Consider the following 22,331-nt stretch of genomic DNA (forward strand, 5'->3'; position numbering starts at 1 on the left):
GGATTGCATGAATGCAACCATGATTGGCTGGCTGGCTGGCTGTCCTTTTAGAACAGCCACCCTGCTGTTTGCGTGACAGCCTAGGCATGTCAATGAATGGGAAAAACCTGCTTAAAAGGCGAAGGCTTTGGGACTAGAGGCATTGTCGACCACTGTGAAGAAACCGCAAACAAAGCTTGCTGCACCCTCCTGGACCTTTGAATTGCCTGGTGAAACCCTGCTGCTGTGCTGATACTTCTTTTTCTGATCGACCAGAGAAGCTCCGGAAGAGAAAACTTCTTCCCTTTGGTTAATAGGACCAACTAACCCTGAGACAGACTCCATTGGACCATCTTCCCCGACTGGCTGTATTTCTTTGCTGCTCCAGGAACTGAGTGCCAGGGGTCGAGAAATCCGTGATAGTGTGCATTTTTAGTAAACTCAGTTTTTCCTTTAGACCAGATGGTTTTAAGGGATTGCACAGTCCATGGTGGGTATTCCTCTACCTTTCCTTGTCTTTAGTCTAATGGTTTGGACGATCAGTCGAACGCTCTTGTTTCTTCATAATTGTTCAAGATTGCATACACCTTGCCATCTACTTTTTTTTTCTTCTCTTTTTCTAACCATGAAATATGTGGGCAAAGATTGTCATTCCCATTTTATTCTTTCGCTTCTCTTGTGACCTCTTTTTATTTGGAAAGGATTAATCTGCTGCACCATGGTTTCTTACATTGCTTCTCTTATTGTCTCAGTATTAATGTACTCTTACATTGTTGCTTACTGTATTAACTTCTCCCCTTTGATAATGTTGCAGGGAGTACATTGAAAATGATTTGGATTCTGGTGATATGGAAAGTGTCAGCCGACCTCAAAGTACACCACCTTTAGCTGCTGCCTCAGATTGCCTCGACTCCCATTTCAACCAAGATCACTTAAGCATGGATAATGTGGGTAAGTCCTTCTGAGTCTTGTCTCTAGCCCACATCTCTGAGCTTGCAGCTCTAGCCCACATCACTGAGCTTGCAGCGCACTGTGTCGTAATTGGAAAAAATAATTTTCACACCAGAACTGATGCATTGTCTGGTCTGGGAACTGATTTTGAGACCCTTTTGCAGAATATCAGCATGATAATTCCTCTTAAATCTCATATTCAGCAGAAGATATTCTTCAGTAGAGATTTGTAATACTTAACATATCAGTTGATAAGGTGGCTGGAAGGAAATTGCCCCCAAAATCACAGAACATCATTGGCTTCCTTAGCACTTCTTTTTTTCAGTGCTAGCATTTTCTTTTGAATTATTGCCAACTATTTTACTGAATGCTGAGGCCCCGGGTGCTCACCTTTGCATGCTTAACCTGCATCGTGTGGGCATAAGCTTGCCCCTCAGTGTTGATTTAAAGGATCTATATGATCACTTTCGATAATTTCGTAGCCCAAAATACCAGTTCTTTTTAATCTTCTACCCCATTTCACCACGTACATACACAGGGGGAGCCCATACCCCTCCACCTTTTGTAACATACTCCCACACATATATATCTGGTGAAATGGGTCTTAGGGAGAATTCTCATTTCTGTGTTAATTCCCTTCAACCTTAACGACCCTCAGCTCTTTTGCTGGACTTTAGGACTTTTTAACCCTGGAGTGAGTGAGCCCTTTTTCTCACTCTCTCATGTGTTTTGATCTGATTTGGATATTATGTTTCCTTTGTTTTTGGAGTCTGACAAACTCCATAGGCATCTACTTTGTGTATGGTGTCAAAATACTTTTGTCAAAATGGCCCTGGTCGTCTTTTTTTTGCCATTTTCGGTTTGAGTTCTTTCCTGGGTTTTACTCTGCACGTCAAACCAGGTTTAAGCATTTTTTTTGTTTTTGCCTTTGGCAGGCTTCAGTACTGAAACCCGCCTCTGGCTCTGGTGTGTCTGGAAGGGCAGGAAGTGGGGGAGGTTCTCGAAGGATTGACTGAATGCACCCAGTCCTGATTGGCTGGCTGGCTGGCTGGCTGTCTGTCCTTGCAGGACAGCCACCCTGCTGTTTGATTGACAGCTAGGCTTTGCATGAATAGGAGAAACCTGCTTAAAAGGCGAGGTTTTTGGGACTGAAGACAAGAGTCGACCACTTGGAAGGACATCCCCATGAAGAAAGCGTGAATGAAGCTTGCTGCATCCTCCTGCACTGTTGAACTGCCCGGTGAAGCCCTGCTGCTGTGCTGAACCTTCTTTTTCTAATCGACAAGAGAAGCTCCGGAAGTGACAACTTCTTCCCTTGGGTTAGTGGGACCAACTAACCCTGAGATGAACCCCACTGTAACACCTTCTCCAACTGGCTGTACTTCTTTGCTGCTTCAGGAACCGAGTGCCAGGGGTTGAGACATCCGTAGTCGAGTGCAATGTCTGTAAGCCGGCCAAAAGCTCCAGGAGTCTCCCCAGGACCCTCCAGAAGCAGGACGACCAGAGCTAGATTCCCCTCACCAGAGTGCAGGACTCAGAGTTAAGGAAGCCCAACTGGATGGGGGTGTTTTGTGAACTACGCAGATGATTTTCAGCTTAACCATGGAATTTAGTGGAAACCATGTGGATCAGGAGAGGCTAAATAATATTTACATGGTCATTAAAAATTGGATGTCCATAAATTGGCTATGCTTAATGCTGGGAAAACCAAAGTTATGATTTATGTGTCCAAGCGCTCTCATGAGAGTTTAGGACAAGGAATCTCTAGTTTCAGGATTGATAGAGGTCCTGTCTCGGTAGTTAAGAAGTTTAAAACCCTTGGCACTTTTTCGTGGAGGCTATGCTTAATGCAGATGCCCATGTGGACTATATAGTTAGGAACTCTAATTACTATCTCAGAGTCCTGAGATTGGCTGGTTACATGGTCCCGAGTGAAAATGGTGCTAAATCAGTACGAGCCATCATTTTACCGCTACTCAATTACTGTAACTCACTGCTAGGGGGAGCCAGTAAGGACTGCATTTATAAATTGCAGAAAGTGTAAAATGTAGCAGTGTGCATAGTTTATCATATTGCGCAAAGAGAATCAGTAACAGCAGCCCGTAGAGAGCTTCACTGGCTCCCGGTGACAGCCAGAATTCTCTTTAAGTTGCAGACATTGGGACACTAGTGTCTCTTTGGATCTGCACCCCAATATCTAAAAGAGAAACTGGGGATTTACAATCCCAGTAGGAATCTACATTCAGCAAAGGCCTGTACTCTGAAGGTCAATCGATTTTAAAAGAGTCTGGAGTAATGGTTGTTCCTTCCCTGTTCGGGTGGTGCAAGCCTGGAACAAGTTTCCTGAATCACTTCGTAAGGAAGAAAACCATTCTATTTTCAGAAAACATCTGAAGACTAGGTTTTTTGCTTAGGATGGATCTCGGAGTGTCTGTTTTGTAGTTCTGTCTGTATGTTTTAGCGCCTGGATGCCGGACGACTTTGGCACTTTATAAGCAAAAAAAAAGAAAAAAATTGGTGGTGGTTTTTACCGAGTGCTGAAAAAAACGTGGAGTGCTGCTGATCTGAAAAGAGCCCGTAGCTGCCGCAGGAGTGCCCAGACGTCCTCCCTCTTGTCCCCACGACTGAGGCCCAGGAACCCAGGATCTGTATTACTGCAACCAGACAGAAGCCAGATGGACTCTCTTCTTCTAATCAAAGGGGGTTAGTGTAACAGCTTGTTACCCTACAGTGATTTTTCTTCAACAAACTAACTTTGTGCAAGACTTTTACTATCTAAGAAGTGCCTCCGCTCTTTAGACTTTGCTCCAATTGACTTTGGCTGTACTGGCTCCCTGCAGACTCTGCTATTCCATTTGACTTTGATTCTTACTGTCCCTCATAAGTGATACATTGTTTTTTAACTAAAATGTGTTGGGAAAGATTTTTATCTAGACTTCAATGGAAGATTTAAAGTGCTCACATGCTCTGAGAACCTGTTTAACCTTTTTCCTTCCTTTTAACCTTTCGTTTCTGCAATTTCAGAAGTTACAAAGTGCCATAGTGAGATATAAATGCAATTACTGTCCTAGTTAGTGAAGTCACCTCACGGTGTAGGAAGTGTGTATGAAGCATATCTAAAGAGTATCTACTAGCTTTGTGATAATTCTGAACAAGTATTTTAAAGTGTATTTGATTGCTACATATATTGCCCTTTTTAAAGAATGCTTATTTAAAATGACCGTTAAATAAATAATTATTTTACTAGAAACCTTGAGTGCAAGTGTTATTTTTATACTTATTTGTGGATTTCATTGCTACATCTCTACAGCTCCAATTTCCTCCCCTTGAGATAAGCCTGTCTGCTCAGTCACTCTACCAACTTGCACCGTACAGGCCTATAACAATAGGGGGGTTACCTAATACTAAGAGGACAAGGTTTGTGTATTCTCCCACAGGGTTACTACATCAATTCTTGCCTAACACTGGTTGCAGGCAGTGGGATAGACGTAGAGTGGTTGCATTCGTTTCTGTACGTGTACCCACCTAAATCTGCCACAAGGCTAAGCTCCATCAAAAAGTGAAGCAATTGTAACATGCTAAATATGGATAACTTTAATGAGACGGCCCTGATTGTTCTGACAGTAGATCAACTGATAGATATGTGCAAAAACAATGGGGCTGACTCTGGGAGGAAAAACTTGTGAATTGCTTACAGGGTTTATGAATCACCAAAGTTTGGGTATTAGACCTGTAACGCCTATGGAAGACAATGATGAGGATGTCAGTTTAGAGTCGAGCTCCAATCTGCAAGGGAGTCAGAGGAGGTAGTGTCTCAGGAAGAGAGGCCCTCTCTGCCACAGCCTGCCCTTATGCCTCAGCCTGTTTCCATTGGGACCCGACAAGGTCCACAGTTAAACCCAGAATTTGTTTCTCTTCAAAGAATGAGATTAGAGTTGGAGTTCAAAAAGTTAAATGCCCAAGGTGAAGCCAAACATCAAGAGGTGAAACTAAGAGAAAGAGAGATGCAACATGAACTGGATATGAAAAGGATGTCCCTTGATTCTGCTTCCCTTTCAGGGTCCTCTAGGTGTGCTAGTCCTAAAAGGTCTTGCCTGCCCAAAGAAGCAGTGAGTATGTATGAACCTAAACTTGACGTGTTGGATTGGCTGGGTACGTTTGAATACACCTATGGTTTTTAAGGAATCAGTGGGAATGATTTAATCCCTTGGCTCATGTCTAGGCTCCCCTTGAATGGCTGTGATTGAGTTGGGTAACATAGAGTGAAAGGATTATGAATCGGTGAAGCTGGCATTAATAGCCAGATTTGGGAAAACTCCTTCCCAGTACCGTAAGAGGTTTAGGACTCTCAAAAAGACTGATGGTACCCCTTGGGCTGGCTACCTGGGTATGTGAATGTTTGAAAATCCTCAGCTGAGACAGCATTTGGCTGACTCAAAAGAGATTGATCCCAAAATGTTAGCACAGGCTGCTGACTTGTACAGCTTGTATTTTGCTGGGCAATGGCCTTATTTCACCTCCTCCTACCTCATCTCCAAGGTAGACCACTTTACTCTGACCAATTTGACATTTACTAGCCTTTATGGTCCGATGGGCCTGTTCAAGAGCCTGCAAAACATACCCAAGGTGGTCAAGATGTACCTACTGGGGCTGAACACTGCAATGCCATCCAAGTATGCCATGCAGAAGTCCTCCCTCCATCCCAATCAGAACATGATTCACCATCCTCTGGAATACATCCTCTGGAATGTAGCAGGTGCATTTTTCTAGTCCAGAAGGCATAATATTAAACTGGTAGAGACCTCCTGGGGTGGAAAATGCAGTTTTCTCCTTGGCATGGTCTGTCGGAGCCATTTGCCAATAGCCTGGGGTTAGGTCAAATGTACTGAGGAACTTGGCTGAACCAAGTTTGTCCACCAGCTCATCTATCCTAGATAAAGGATGGGCATCAGTCGTGGTGACTGCATTAAGAGCTCTATAGTCTGCACAGAATCTCAACTCCTTTGATCCTGCCTTTGGTACCAGCACAACTGGACTAGCCCATCGACTGGTAGATGGCTCTATTACCCCAAGATCAAGCATCTTCTTGACCTCTTCTTTTATGTGGGTTCTTACATGGTCTGACATTCTGTAACCCCTTCTTTTGAAAGGGAGACAGTCACCAGTGATTATATCATGCTGGCCCCAAGGGGTCAAGCCTGGTGTTAGTGAAAACAGGGAGGCAAACTGATTTAACAGAACTTTGCACTCCTCATGTTGTTTCAGAGTCAGATTTGAAGAGAGATTAACTCCTTCTATTTTTCCATCTAAATGCTGTCACCTGAGAAGGTCCGGTAGAGGATCACCCTCCTCCTCCTCCTTCTGCTCCTCTTGATCAGATGCTAAGAGTAAAGCTCCTAGTTCTGGTCTGGAAACGCATGCTTTTAGGCGGTTGGTGTGAAAGACCCTGGGGGCCTCCTTGGGATTGCCCAAGTCCACCAAATAATTGACATCTCCAAGTTTGCCCACAACCTCGAAGGGTCCAATCCACTTGTCCTGTAAGGCCCTCTGCCTTGTAGATACCATAACTAGAACTAGATGGTCTTGCGTAAACTCAGCCATTTTGTCCTTCTGGTCATGACAATGTTAACCAGAGCCTGACCTGCTTTTAAGTTATCTGAAGCTTCTGTCATCATTTGTGTCATTCTCCTTCAGAGACCTAACACATAGTCAGTGACTCTCACTGGCTTGGGTGAGAAGCACTCTCTAACCCTTCCTTGATTTAGGGCCAATGGATCTCTAACTGGATGACCATAGATGAGCTCAAAGTGGCTGAAACGAACCCCTTCCTGAAGGACTTCTCTGTAAGCAAAGAGAAGGCATGGCAGTAGTGGGGGTGATTCTTTATATTGTGTACGTGCCAGATTTACTTTTTGCTGATATTTAGTTTTAAGATTATTTTTAGACCTTTTCAAATATTTAGTAGTTCTTAATGCTTTTAGTATTGCATTTTGAGTATTTTTACTGCTGCTACGAATAGCATTTCAGGCAACGTTGTGAACTTTATTTGTGTTCCTATCTGCTAATCCTTGTGTTCCACAGCACTCTTTATGAGCCATACAAACCCGCGAACTACATTTCCCATTATTTTTGTAGTTCTTACAAGTATGTATCCTCACATCAGGCGCGTAGGAGCCAGTTTGTTCCGGTTTGTTCAGGGAGCCAGGAGACAGGTCTCGTCGTCTTCTGCTCCGTACTGCGTAAGTACAGAGAGAGACACCATGGGAATATTGGAAGTCCTAAATGCAATTTGGGACGCCAGGGAGAAATCAGATGCTAATACTGTTAGGACAACGTAAACCACACGCCCCCGCTCCCCCCAATGAGGTGGTTCTTAAGGCCCAAGTGGAGGGAGAGGAGGTGGAGAGTTCACAAATAAATTCTTATGCACTAGCAGGTAATATATCCAATGCTGTGTATAGCTATTGTGCCCACACCCCTGTTAGGCAGGATTGTATGCAGTACCCTTTGGGTGCATTACAACAACCCTGACCTCCTGGCAATAGGAACCCAACCTTTGGTATAAGTCTGTACTACACATGTTGGTAGTGTGGCTGAGCAGCCAGGCTTATCTCAAGAGGGGTCAATGTGAGCTGTAGGTGAGTTACAGAGATTCACAGTGACAAGTATTCAAATAAACACTTGCGCACAATGTTTCTTCATTAAACAATTATTCATTTATCAGTCAGTTATAATAAGCCTTTTTCAGAAGGGAACAATATAAAAGCAACACACAAATACACTTCAAAATCTGTGCACTCTTATTTTCTAAATCAGTAAAGACCCTTTTGGGATGGCCCACAGTCGCAACCTACACCCTCAGGTGACTTCAATAGTTAGGGTGCTGGACATTAATATCTTACTGTTGCAATTAGAATACTGTTAGAACTTGGTCAAAGGAAAAGGTTATTAGAACAAACAAGAGACCACAAATATTCTTAAGCAGGTAAATACTTTTGACTAAGCAGAGTCATTCAGTATAACCGGTTAAGCCAAAGTCAATGGGCAGAAGTCTTATATGGGCTGAAGCACTTCTGGTAGGTAAGTAGAAAAGTCTTTGCACAATGTTTTAAGAAAAGAAGAATCAAATGTAGGGTCACAAGCTGACTAGACTTGTGAGTAGTAGAAGATGTAAGCAACTCTACGATGAGAGGTACCTTCCCTCAGACTTTACAGTACCTTTGTATTGAAGAAAAAGTGCAGCAGATGACTTCTGTTCCTGTGCAGCTCTGCTGATCTCGCTTTCGCTGGGCCTCAGTCGTGGGGACACGAGGGGGGACTTCTGGGGACACCTACTCTGCAATGGGTCGGTCACCACTCGCAACCACCAATCTTTCCAACAAGTGGCACTTCAGTGCTTCAGCTCCTCGGGACTACCGCAAATAGCAACACCACAGTTTCTGGCTGTCGAGATGGACTTTGCTTGCTTCTGGGGTCCTGCACTCTGTTCTGCTTCCTGGGAGTCTGGAGGATCTTCCTGGAGCTCTTGGCCAACTTAAAAACAGCGCACACAATTTGGTGTTCCTCTCCCTGCCTATTAGTTTTCCAGCAGCAACTCTGTGGAAATGCAATCAGCTCTGAGAGAATGTCCAGCTGGCTTAGTTTGGAGTTGGTTGGTCCCACCAACTCAAGGGGAGAAGTCGTCCTTGCAGGGGCTTCTCTGTCGATAAGAATTTGGAGTTTCAGCACGGCTTCACCGGGCAAACCAACGGTCCAGGAGTTGCAGCAAGGCATCCTCTTTAAATTCTTCTTCGGTTCCTTCGTCCAGTGGTCGAATAAAAGGCAGGGCTTCCAAGCCAAAAGCCTTGCCTTTTATTCAGTTGTTTCCCATTCATTCCAGCAGCCTATCTGTCCGTCACCCTGCAGAGTGACTGTCCTTTCCGGACAGTCAGCTAGCCAGCCAATCACGCCAGAGTGAATGGGAGAAAACTGTTTAAAAGTCGAGTCTCTTGGACTGAAAGGCAGTCGACCACTGGAACGAAAAAAACGAAGATGAGCTGGAAGAGGACGGCTGCTGCAACTCCTGGACCATTGGTTTTCCCGGTGGAGCCCTGATGCAGGTCCGAATCGCCAAGTTCACCTCGACAGAGAAGCCCCTTCCTGGACGACTTCTTCCTTTGAGTTGGTGGGACCAATCAACTCGTAAGCCACCTGGATAGCATTCTCGGAGCTGGTTAGGATTAATCAGGGGAAGGAGACAAGCTTGTGTTCTTGAAGAACAGCAACCAGAATCGAAGATTTGCCAATTTGCCAGCTTTGCGACCAGTACATGTGCAGTGCAGGAGTACCCAACGCCTTCTCTCTTGTCCCCACGACTGAGGCTCAGGAACAGCGAGATCTGCAGGAACTGCCAGGAACAGAAGTCTTCAGCTGCATCTTTTTCTTCAATCTAAGGTACTGTGAAAACCCGACCGAGAGAACTTACCTCTCACCGCAAAAGTTTGTGGAACTTTGGAAACTTGCAGGCCTAGTCAGCTAGTGACCCGACATACAAACCTTTCTTCTGTGAACGACTTCAAAGAACTGTGGCAAAGACTTAAATACCAGAAACGTTTTTACTTATAAAAGACACTAGCCCATTGACTTTGGCCTACCGATTGCATTGTATCAACTCCTCTGGTGAAGTCAAACTATTTGCACTGTTTTAAAATAACTGTAATATTCGTTTTATTTAACTATTCCTTTTGGCTCCTACTTCAATGCTATTTGGCTCCTACTTCAAGGGAGCTCAACTGCTTAGTATTCAGTATTGTAGTATAACTTGTGTGTGATATTGGTTGCCTCATTTAGTGAATGCTCTATAAATGATTGTGTAATCAAATAAGAAGTGTTTTACCAAGAAACCTTGAGTCTAAGTGTCTGTCTGAAAAGCTCACATTCCCTCTTGAGACAAGCCTGGCTGCTCAGCTTGCTACCAAAAACTGTGTGGTACAGACTTATACCAAAGGTTTTTTTTTTGCTTACACATGTGGTCATAGTTGTGTGTAGTGGTCCCAGAGGGTACCACATGCAAACTTTGCCTAACACACTATCAGGTCCCAGCGCCGAAAATCCTGCAGGAGCACACGTAAGCCCACCCTATCCTCCAATCCAGTCTACCCAACAGTCAAATGAACAACTGCTCGATTGACTAAATTGGGGGAAAAGGGGAAGTGGAGAACAAAACAAACGGTCAGGATTCCTCTGGTTTCCTTAATTCTGGGAACACCGGATACCTGCAAATAACACATCTCTGATTAACATTCAATAATTAATCTTCACAAAAATTATTTGCCATTTTAAAACCACCAATTACCCGACTACCTCTGCCCTAAACTGAGAGGTAAATTAATACTTGTGAATTTGCTGCCACTATAATTGTCTTTTCACTGCTGTGTTGCTGTGAGGAATGCCAGGAAGCGGCAGGACCCGAAATGAAATGGGAATGACCCAACAGGTAAGTCTTAGAAGGAAACTGAGCTTTTCCTATTCCCTTCCTTCTCTCACCTTGTGTTCTTGTCTTTTTCTCTCTAGGCTCTGGGAAGTGGCTGCGGATCCGGATGATCGCTGCTGAAGATGGAGGTGCCCAGGAAGGTGAGTGAAATGCAGCGCTGCAGCGATCGAAGCGAAATGCTTTTAAAATGATGTCTTCCCTTTCACGATCGTCGGTGTGAAGTCTCCGTGATGCAGCTTTAGCAGGTAAGGTCTTCTTTCTCTCCAATTCTCTCTTAGCAGGTGACCCAGGATGCTGACAGGCGTGGCTGAAGTCCAGATGCAGGAGCTGACACGGTGAGCGTCCAGCTGCGAGGAGCAGAACAACGCGAAGCGTGAGTTGCTGATCGGGCGTGGTTTAAATAGCTTTGGAAGAAGTTCCAGGTATGTACCCTTCCCCGACCACACCCAGGGGAAAGTAGTTCCACAGGTAAAGTAGTTCCATTCAGGCCTCAAGAGGGCCTGGATGTAGCAGCATGGTCTGCATCAGGTAAGTGCACCTTAAAACACTTGAACACATGTCTAGCTTTCTGAGCCTGGCGCCTAAGGCGCCAGGACAGGGGTCCAACATGAGCCTGGCGCCTAAGGCGCCAGGACTGTGTCCAAAGGGCCCCAGCTTGGGCCCGCTGGCACTTCCCTGGGGGAAAATGATGCCTGCCTCTGGGGTTGCTGGGTCGGACCTGGCTGCTTGGAGGTAGGCATCATGACAGTACCCCACCCCCCGCCCCCCCTCTCAAGGCCCCTCCCAAGGTTGTTCCCTCCGGGGGTTTTGGCTTGTTCGGAGATCTCCGGTGGAACCTTTGTATTAATCGAGGTGCGTGAACATGGTTACTAGGCTCCCACGATCTCCTGAGGTCCATATCCCTTCCAGTCAACAAGATAGAAGAGTTTGGACTTTAACACCTTGGAGTCTAAAATGTCTTTAACTTCGAATTCTAATTCCCCTTCAATTTGAACTGGGTCTGGAGGCTTGGACAGTCGGGTCCCTAGTTGTACTGGCTTCAAAAGTGATGCATGAAAAACTGGATGAATACGCATGTTAGACGGTAAATCCAGTCTAAAGGCCACGGGATTGATTATAGCCTTAATGGCATAAGGTCCTATGAATCTGGGATTGAAGGTTCGCGGGCCCTTGAGGGGTAAATGTTTCGTTGCTAGCCATACCTGATCTCCTACTTGGTAAGGAGGAGTTTTACTTCGGTGCAAATCAGCGTTTTCTTTATACTTTTTCTTGGCTTGCTGTAAATGAGTTGCAGCTTCTTTGAAGGCTTGGGTTATTGTGGAATGCAGATGATTTACTGCGGGCATTTCCAGGGTCAGAGGTGGATCTAGATCGGAGGTCCGAGGATGGTGACCATACAAAGTATAAAAAGGAGTTTGTCTGGTTCCAGAATGCACTGAATTGTTGTATGCATATTCTGCGATCCAAAGGATGTCTTTCCAATTTAACTCGGATTGATGTAACATGCACCGAAGATATTGCTCGAGAGTCTGATTGGTTCTCTCGGTTTGTCCGTCGGTCTGGGGGTGGTGGCTGGTGGATAGCCGCACATCTATTTGTGCTAGTTGGCAACACTTCTTCCAAAAATGGGAGATAAATTGACTTCCACGATCCGAGACTAATATGGAAGGGAAACCATGTATGCAAACTATATTCTCCAGAAATTCCTTGGCCAAGGTGGAAGCTGAAGGCAAACCTTTTAAAGGGATAAAGTGGGCCATTTTGGAGAATAGATCCACAATTACAAGGATCGTGTTGTAACCAGCACAAGGAGGCAGGTCAGTTATAAAGTCCATTGACAAGGTGTGCCATGGTGCCGGTGGAATATCCAAGGGTTGAAGTAGGCCGGCTGGCCTTTTTTTTTTTACCCTTGTTTTGGGCGCAAATTCCGCAAGACAATACAAAAGACTTTGTCTTTTCTCCAAGAAGGCCACCAGAAGTGGCGTTTGATTTTTTTCCTCCGTTTTAGCGATACCAGGGTGTCCTTCCATTAATGATTCATGATGATGGGCAATAACAAGTTCTTGCAATTCTTTACTAGGCAGAAACAACCGCTCCTGGAAGTAGGGTAAGTCATCCTTAACGGTGTAATGAGGACCCTTTTGACTCCATTCCAGTAAGGCTGAAGAGTCTAGCAGTTGTTTTACTTGCGTTTGGATATCCTCAATAGTTTGCAATGAAGTTAGGCCTAAGATTCTTTGTTCAGGTATGATTGGCACAGGTTCTAAACTCGAATTGGGTTCTTCCATGCCAATCCGGGATAAGGCGTCCGCTTTACCATCCTTGCAGCCAGGGCGATAGGTAATTACAAAATCAAATTCCGCAAAGAATAGAGCCCATCGGAGTTGTCGTGAAGATTGAGCCTTGGCCGTCTTTAAATACTGTAAATTTCTGTGGTCTGTAATTACGGTGATGGTGTGTCTTGCCCCGAGAAGGTAGTGACGCCAAGCCTTGAAAGCAGATTTAATAGCTAGTAACTCTTTGTCGGTAATTGCGTAGTTGATTTCAGGAGGAGAAAATTTCCTGGACCAAAAGGCCACAGGGTGTAGTTGGTTAGTTTCTGGGTCTCTTTGCGACAGGACAGCTCCCATGGCCGAACTGGATGCGTCGGTTTCCACAATGTAAGGGAGATCTGGTTGCGGGTGCTTCAATATAGGTGCAGGGGTGAATTTGGTTTTCAGCTCCTGAAAGGCTTGTTCGGCCTCAAGAGTCCATTCAAAGCGTTTGTTTTTCTTTAGGAGAGCTGTGATGGGTTGGACTGTTCGGGAAAATTCCGGGATGAATCTTCGATAGAAATTGGCGAAGCCGAGCATGCTCTGAACTCCCTTCACCGAGCTAGGAGATGGCCATTTGAGGATGGTGTCCACCTTTCGCAAGTCCATTCGGACTCCTTGAGGTGTCAGGATGAATCCGAGAAACTCCACTTCTGTGGTATGAAAAACGCATTTTTCGAGCTTTGCAAATAGTCAGTGCTGGCGCAATTTCTCAAGAACTGCCCTTGCATGTTTTCTGTGATCGGATTCTGAAGAAGAGTACACCAGGATGTCGTCAATATAAACAATGACACAGACGTCGATAAGTTCCAGAAGAACATCATTCATAAAGTGCTGAAATGCGGCAGGTGCATTGCACAAACCGAAGGGCATCACCTGATATTCGAAGAGCCCAAATTTGGTGCGGAATGCAGTCTTCCATTCGTCGCCTTCTTTTATACGCACCAGGTGATAAGCTCCTCGGAGATCTAACTTGGTGTACACACAAGGGTCTTTCACCTGGTCGATAAGCTCAGGGATCAGGGGCAGAGGATAACGATTCTTAATCGTTATTTGATTTACGGCGCAATAGTCTATACATGTTCTAAGGTCGCCCTCTTTTTTCGGCACGAAGAACAGAGCTGAGGAGACAGGAGACTTGGACGGGTGAATAAAACCATTGGCTAGGTACTGATCTAAATACTGACGCAAATGTAGGTTCTCAGGTTCCGTAAGAGCATAAATCCTACTACAAGGTAGTTGAGCATTGGGTACCAGATCGATTTGGCAATCATAAGACCGATGGGGAGGTAACGTGTTAGCCTGTTCCTTCTGAAAAACGTCTTGGAATTCTTGGTATTCTGACGGTAGCTGTACAGGGGTGGAAGTTGCTGAGGCTAGACCCATAACTGGATTTCTTGGGTAACAAGTTGGTTCACAATCAGGAAAATCTATCTTCTTTGCTCGCCAGTCAATTCTGAGATTATGTGTTTCTAACCAAGGAATTCCAAGAACTACTTGAAATTGTGGGGCCTTGATCACATCAAACACGATTGCTTCCCGATGTCCATCCTGACCCACCAGTGTCATTTCAACAGTGGAATGCGTTACAGGCCCTGAGGCTATTTCGGTTCCATCTACTGTAGTAATGACATCTTGGGTTACTTTCGGGCGGAGAGGGAGCTTAATCCTGGAAGCCAATTCACGGTCTATGTAATTTCCAATAGCTCCACTGTCGATGTATGCTTTTATAGCATGCAACAGCTGAGGCTGTTTTGGGTCCACGAGCACCATTGGCATGACAAAATGCGAGGTCAAAGAGTTTGTTTTCAAGCTCGGCAAGCGGACCCCTACGCTTGTCGGGCTAGGTCGTTTCCCGAACCAGGTGTCAATAAATCGTTCTGTGGCTCCAACCACCTTCTTAGGTGGTTTAAACGGACAATTTCGAAGAAAGTGACCGGAAGTCCTGCAATACAGGCAAAGTTGCATTTGCCGCCTTCTCTCTCGTTCCTTCTGTGTTAATGGTCCTTTAACACCGCTGATTTGCATAGGTTCGGATACGTCGGTACTCTTGGAGTTAGCGTGGGTTTTGATCGGTACTCTGGTTTTGTACTTGAACCGATCTGCTTTTCTATTTTGAAGTCTGTGATCAAGTTGAACCACCAAGTCTATGTAGTCTGCGCAGACCTGGGGTGGATCTACTATCTGAGCTAGAACATCCTTAAGCTCTCCGCGCAGGCCTCAATGAAACAATGTGATCCTTTTGTTTTCTGGCCATCCAGTTTCCACAACCAGTCTATTAAAGGTGGCAACGTAGGACAGAAGATCCTGATTACCTTGTCGTAAGGATAGCAGTTCGTTATCAAGGGCCTGTCCTTGAGAGTGTCGAGCAAACAATCTTTCCATGCTGGCCTGCAAACCCTGAAAATTCTGGAGAATGGGATCATCCTGATTTACCAATGGAATAGACTAATCGGCAGCACTGCCACTGAGGTAAGATGGTATAAAGGCTACCTTGGTCTGGTCGTTGGGGAAGGCCCCGGGTCTGCATAGAAAGTGTAAACGACATTGGTTCATAAAGACGGCATATTTCTTGGGATCCCCCGCAAAACGTTCAGGCGGGGCCAAAGGCATGTGTCCAGGTAGATTGATTTGTACCGGGTTATTCGAACCCATTGATGTGGAAGTATCTCCGGAATTAGGTAAAGGAGTGTGCCCTGCCTGGGCCTGCAATAACCTTTTGGCCAGGTCATCTGTTCTTTCCTTGGATAGGATCAGTTCTCTTTTGAGAGCGTTAGTCTCCTAGCGGGCTGAGTGCACTTCTGCCCGTAATTCCCCCAAAAGCTGGGCCAGCTGATCTGTCTAGGAAGTCTCCATAGCGCCCGGGTGGGAAATTGTGGGTAGGCTTCGCGTTCTGTCACGCTCACCTGATTCCCACGGAAGCGCAGGTCTGGCTTCGAGTGCTGATGCTTCTTCTATGGTGAAGCGCAGGACTCTGAAGAATGACTCACTGGCTCGCAGGAATATTCCCCTGTGCGTGAAAAGGGAGTATTACCTACTGACGGAATAATGCTCAAGCCTCCCACTCCCTTCCAACCCTCCACGATACCCTTCCTCGATTCCCCGTGAAGTCTCACCTTAGGGTCTGGAAGCATGAGTTCTCCATCCTGCTTCTGATGCAGGGACGCGTTGAAACCCATTTACTTCACTGGATTGAGGTTTGATGGGAGTTCAAATAAGCTTGACTATTCAGGTAAGGTGCTGTAAGAGTTCTGTAGCAAGTTCAAAAGTTCAAGCTTAATAATAATGTTCATTGTCTTATTGCAGGAAGCGCTAACGCTTATGTCTTTTTCCCCTTAGGGGCCGGGGTTCGGAATGCTGGAGATATGGCGCCGACCCGAAGTGAAACGTGCAGTTCCAGTAAATGACAGGTAAGTTCTGGATGAGCGTTCGGGTAATGTCTTTGCATTCGCTCATTCAATGTCTTTGTCTTTTTTCCCCATAGGGGCCGGGTCGGGAATGCCAGGAAGTGCCAGGACCCGAAATGAAATGGGAATGACCCAACAGGTAAGTCTTAGAAGGAAACTGAGCTTTTCCTATTCCCTTCCTTCTCTCACCTTGTGTTCTTGTCTTTTTCTCTCTAGGCTCTGGGAAGTGGCTGCGGATCCGGATGATCGCTGCTGAAGATGGAGGTGCCCAGGAAAGGTGAGTGAAATGCAGCGCTGCAGCGATCGAAGCGAAATGCTTTTAAAATGATGTCTTCCCTTTCAGGATCGTCGGTGTGAAGTCTCCGTGATGCAGCTTTAGCAGGTAAGGTATTCTTTCTCTCCAATTCTCTCTTAGCAGGTGACCCAGGATGCTGACAGGCGTGGCTGAAGTCCAGATGCAGGAGCTGACACAGTGAGCGTCCAGCTGCGAGGAGCAGAACAACGCGAAGCGTGAGTTGCTGATCGGGCGTGGTTTAAATAGCTTTGGAAGAAGTTCCAGGTATGTATCCTTCCACCGATCAGGTATGTACCCTTCCCCGACCACACCCAGGGGAAAGTAGTTCCACAGGTAAAGTAGTTCCATTCAGGCCTCAAGAGGGCCTGGATGTAGCAGCATGGTCTGCATCAGGTAAGTGCACCTTAAAACACTTGAACACATGTCTAGCTAAAAAGAGCCTGGCGCCTAAGGCGCCAGGACAGGGGTCCAACATGAGCCTGGCGCCTAAGGCGCCAGGACTGTGTCCAAAGGGCCCCAGCTTGGGCCCGCTGGCACTTCCCTGGGGGAAATGATGCCTGCCTCTGGGGTTGCTAGGTCGGACCTGGCTCCTTGGAGGTAGGCATCATGACACATACTTCCCCTTGCTGCTTTGGTTGTTCTATAAATACCTATTGAGTTGCCTTTAAATTCTACAACCTTTGACTTCTCATATCATAAATGACTTTCTCTTTTTCTTTTTAAATAACAAAAACGTGCGCGTTCCTTTTCCAATACTCGCCGATAGGAAAAAATGCCTTTTTAAAACAATACACACGCGCACTTACCTTCAGAGAACTCGCCGCAAGGAGAAATGTCTTTGAAACAATTCACGCGCGCACGTACCTTCAGAGGACTCGCCGCAAGGAAAAATATCTTCTGAATTTCACTTGGGCAGGTACATTCAGAAGACTCCCCGTATGGAAGAAATGCCTCAGACTTCTCTTCATACACCGCACATTCAAAAATCTCAACGTGGATTTCAAACAGCAGATTTGCCACTCGTCGCCGCGTCTAAATTAATACTATGCCACACCTTTACAGGATTCTCTCGACGCTACTGCCTAATGAACATGTCGGCACGCAAGGCACGCTGCAAGGTGCCTTACTCATACGCTCTATAAAACTAACGCCTTCATGTAACATTCATGCAATCGGTCTTTCTTTTAAGCTTTAAAACATTTCCATTTTTTCTTTTGAATAAAGTTTAATCTTTTATCACTGTCACTTATCTGTAGTCGTTTCCAGACTCTGGTTGAAGATTGTCCTTTAAGAGATGTGCTTTCTTTACTCTAATTTCTTGTTTTACTCTTGAGCTCTTGTGCGCTGTGACCATTCCTGAGCTGATTTTGATGAAAGGCAGTTTAGAACCTCTCCAGAGGTTCCAAACAACATCACAATAGTCACTGGACAATCACTGCTGAACAGGAAGTTCTCATCACACTCACTCACTCACTCACTCACTCACGGAACACCACATTACTGTTTATTGAAATGTATGGTGTTAAACACCAGATCCTTACTCAAACATGCAAATGATGTAGCCATGCACATCGACGAGCGCAACCTTGATATTTGCACCCTCACAGAGACCTGGAGTCATGAGGCTATAGGACCGCTTTGGCATTGGCTATACCTGAAGGCTATTCTCTGTTAAAATAGGACAGAGCTGACAGTATGGGGGCTGGGGGGAGTGGCTCTGATTATTAAATCAGACCTCAAAATTTGGGAAAGACAGATGACATCCCAGGAGTAGAAACTTTAATGGTAAAAGTGAGTGCTGAAACTATACTTAATATTCTGCTGCTTTACAGAGCCGACTCCAGCACCTGCTTTTCCATTACAATTGAGCAACTATCTGCTATCTTTCCTTAACCCTAATACTAAATGAATGCTTTTAGGAGATTTTAACCTATGGCAGTGATACGGATGCCGTTGCGGGGTCTTTGGAGACGGTACTGGACTCATTGGGCTTCTCTCATTTCTTTAGAGAGCCCACTCATATAAAATGACACATTTTGGATTGGGTCACTACCCATAATCTCAACCTGTCAGATCCTGAAGTTCTACCATGCCCCTGGTCAGATCACTTCTGTGTTTATTTTCAGACTTCCATTAATACTTTTCTCCAAGACTGCCTGAGGCTAGGGTTGCCGTACCAGTCAGAAGCTTTAAGAAACTGACTTTAGAGAACCTTGGACCCTGCACTTTCGTGAAACCCCCAAGAGAGGTCACAGAGAGTCTAGCTCCCTTAAAGGTTAAACACCAGTCGAAACATAAGAGTAACAGCTGGTTTAATAATTCACTTGAAGAACTTAATGCCTACAACATGAAATCATTTTTGGCGTCAGTGCCAAGAACCATCCAGAATGGATGCTTATAAAAAAGCTGCGACTGCATATAAAATGGCAACCATTTCAGCCAAAAAGGATTCACTGAACCTAAGAATAGTAAATGCCACATCAAATAGCAAAGAGGTTTATAAAATATTGAAAGATCTAGAACATCCAAAGGTCCCTAATCAAGATCTCGGCAGCCTTTGACTTGGTGGACCATTCCATCTTGTCCTCCAGGTTAAGGGATATTGCCCATTTCTCTGCCCAGGCTACCCAATGGGTCACTTCGTTTTTGTGCGGTAGACATTTGAGAGTGGCCAGTGAGTCTGCAGAGACAAAACCAACACCTTTGCTGTTCGGGGTTCCACAGGGAGCTTGTGTGTCCCCATGTTTTTACAATATCTTTATGATACTGTTCTTCCATATGTTGGAAGAAGAAGGAATTATTTTCGCCACCTGTGCTGACACACAATGCATCATTCCCATTTCAGGTACACATAATGAGGATTAATTCAATGTTAACAAAGAGTATTGAGCTATTCAATGCTGGATGATTGCGAACGGTCTGGCACTGAATAGTGCCAAGACAGAGCTCTTGATTGTCGGCTCTAATACTAGACTTGCAAAGTTAGGTGTCATGATGCCTACCTCCAAGGAGCCAGGTCCGACCCAGCGACCCCAGAGGCAGGCATTTCCCCCAGGGGAGTGCCAGCGGGCCCAAGCTGGGGCCCTTTGGACGCAGTCCTGGCGCCTTAGGCGCCAGGCTCATGTTGGACCTCTGTCCTGGCGCCTTAGGCGCCAGGCTCATAAAGCTAAACATGTGTTCAAGTGTTTTATTGTGCACTTACCTGATGCAGACCATGCTGCCACATCCAGGCCCTCTTGAGGCCTGAATTGAACTACTTTACCTGTGGGACTACTTTCCACCCGGGTGTGGTCGGGGAAGGATACACACCTGGTCGGAGGAAGGATACACACTTGGGACTTCTTCCAAAGCTATTTAAACCACACCCGATCAGCAACTCACGCTTCGAGTTGTTCTGCTCCTCGCAGCTGGACGCTCATCGTGTCAGCTCCTGCATCTGGACTTCAGCCACTCCTGTCAGCATCCTGGGTCACCTGCAAAGGGAGACAAGAGACCTTACCAGCTAAATCTGCACCACGGAGACATCACCGACGATCCTGAAAGGGAAGACATTATTTTTAAAAGCATTTCGTTACGATCGCTGCAGCGCTGCATTACACTCACCTTTCCTGGGTTCCTCCATCTTCAGCAGCGATCATCCGGATACACAGCCACTTCCCAGAGCCTAGAGAAAAAGACAAGAATAAGAGGTGAGAGAAGGAAGGGAATAAGACTTACCTGTTGGGTCAGTCCCATTTCATTTCGGGTCTTGCCGCTTCCAGGCATTTTCCGGACCCCGAGCGCTCATCCAGAACTAACCTGCCATTTACTGGAACTGGAACTGCACGTTTCACTTCGGGTCGGTGCCATATCTCCGGCATTCCGAACCACGGCCCCTAAGGGGAAAAAAGACATAAGCATTAGCGCTTGCTGCAAAAGACAATGAACATTATTATTAAGCTTGGACTTTTGAACTTGCAACAGAACTTTTACAGAGCCTTACCTGAATAGTCAAGCTTACCTGAACTCCCATCAATCCTCAATCCAGTGAAGTAACTGGGTTTCAACGCGCCCCTGCATCAGAAGCAGGATGGAGAGCTCATCCTTCCTGACCCAAAGGTGAGACTTCACGGGGAATCGTGGAAGGGTATCGTGGAGGGTTGGAAGAGAGTGGGAGGCTTGAGCATAACTCAGTCAGTAGGTAATACTCCCTTTTCACGCACAGGGGAATATTCCTGCGAGCCGGAGAAGCCAGAGCAGAGGGCCCTTCCTGTCCATGTTCAGAGTCCTGCGCTTCACCATTGAAGAAGCATCAGCACTCGAAGCCAGACCTGCGCCTCCGTGGGAATCAGGTGAGCGTTACATTAGGTTCAATGTATAATCACTTCAATATAGACAACAGTGAAGACTCGAGGCATCTTTTTTGGATAACAACTTGAATATGAAAGCTCAGGCGAACAGTCTAGTATCTTCCTCAACCTGTCATCAAGTTGCTCCGTCACCTCTGTCCACTGATTTCTGAGAAAAATTCAGAAACTCTAGCCCGAGCTATTATTGGCTCTAAGTTGGATTACTGCTGCAGTCTCCTTGTTATTTCGCAGGCAGACTTTCACCATCTCCAGGTTATCCATAATGGAGCATTGAGGGTCGCATAAGTACTGTGTCGGAGGGACCATGTGTCGGAAGCAAGACGGAGCCGGCACTGGCTTCCTGTACAGGCCAGAGTGCGCTTTAGGATGCTACTTATCACACATAAATGCCTGAAAGGTCAGATACCACTTTATTTAATGGAAGCGATTGTAAAAAAGCAAAACATCAGATCCCTAAAATCAGACAATACGAACATCATAAATACCTCTCACTGCAAATCTACTAAAGCCTCCAAGGGAGCATTGGAATCACTGAATCTCCAGAAACATTCAAGAAGAAACTCAAGTCCTTATTATTTTGCTAGACCCCTCAATGTTACTGCCCACTTTCTTATTCCGCGGACCCCCACATCTTCATGATGTTTCATATTTGCGCCCTTAAGCCCTTGGGTTCTGGGAGCGCGGTATAAATTAACAGACATAAACATACACAGTAGAAGGTCACAGTAGAAGGTCCCACCTTCTTCTAAGGTGCTCCTCTGATCACGGCAGTCCTCCTCTTTTGCTTTGAGGACTGCCGTGAGGAAGGATATGGCAGGAGAAACCAGTGTGGAAGCACCTTTATGGGCTGGTTCATTCTGAGTGAGTAGTTTCACAATGATTGTAATCCGTTTTTGGTGTGCTTTATGCACTCTTTTGAAGTGGTGTGAGTGTTTTTTCTAATATATATATTTTTTAAAAATGTATTTATTTAATCATTTATGTATCTATATTTTTTGGTGAGCATTGTGTGCTAATCTGGTGCCTGTCTAGTGTTTCTTTTGGCTTCTGAGCCTGTTTCTGTTTCTGGGCTGCATCCAAAGGGTGCAGTCTGTGGGGTATAGTCCTTTGTTTATGTCTGGCCTTTTCACAGTCCCACCCCCCCCCTCCAACCCGTCCACCTCCCCTGATTGGTGCGTCCACCTGGTCATAACAGACCTTCCCATGGCAGCCCTCTGCCCAGCAGCCCCCTCGGCTAAGAGCCCAGAGGCAAAGGGCGGCTCCTACAGTAGCGGCTCCAAGGCGTGTCTACAGATGTCCGCAGGGGAAGCAAAAGAAGCCAGCAGCCAACAGACAGCAACAAAACTGTAAGTGTGGCATGGGTGGGGTGTAGAGCAATTGCTCTACTCCAGAAAGCCCTCGCCACTCTACCTCACCTCTCCATAACGTAGACTGCCATAGAATTACGCCATGCATTCATAGAGAGATTTGTGACCACAAGCCTAATTCCATTCTTGGCCTGACTGTAAATGTTGCATTGTATTACGCACTAACACACTAGCCAATGTTAACTAGTGCCACACCTAT

At 45.8% G+C, this 22,331-nt stretch overlaps 1 protein-coding gene across 2 annotated transcripts in view; it reads left to right on the forward strand.

Moving 5' to 3' along the window:
- MIER2 (MIER family member 2) overlaps window positions 1–22,331 on the forward strand; it is a 311,956-nt gene that overhangs the window by 231,733 nt on the left and 57,892 nt on the right. For both annotated transcript variants that reach the window (XM_069648110.1, XM_069648116.1), the window contains exon 12: window positions 794–930. In XM_069648110.1, the coding sequence (XP_069504211.1) occupies window positions 794–930 (137 nt within the window). The remainder of the gene's footprint in view (window positions 1–793; window positions 931–22,331) is intronic.

The sequence above is a fragment of the Ambystoma mexicanum genome, chromosome 1p, assembly GCF_040938575.1.
Source record: "Ambystoma mexicanum isolate Mex_15411 chromosome 1p, UKY_AmexF1_1, whole genome shotgun sequence".
NCBI lineage: Eukaryota > Metazoa > Chordata > Amphibia > Caudata > Ambystomatidae > Ambystoma > Ambystoma mexicanum.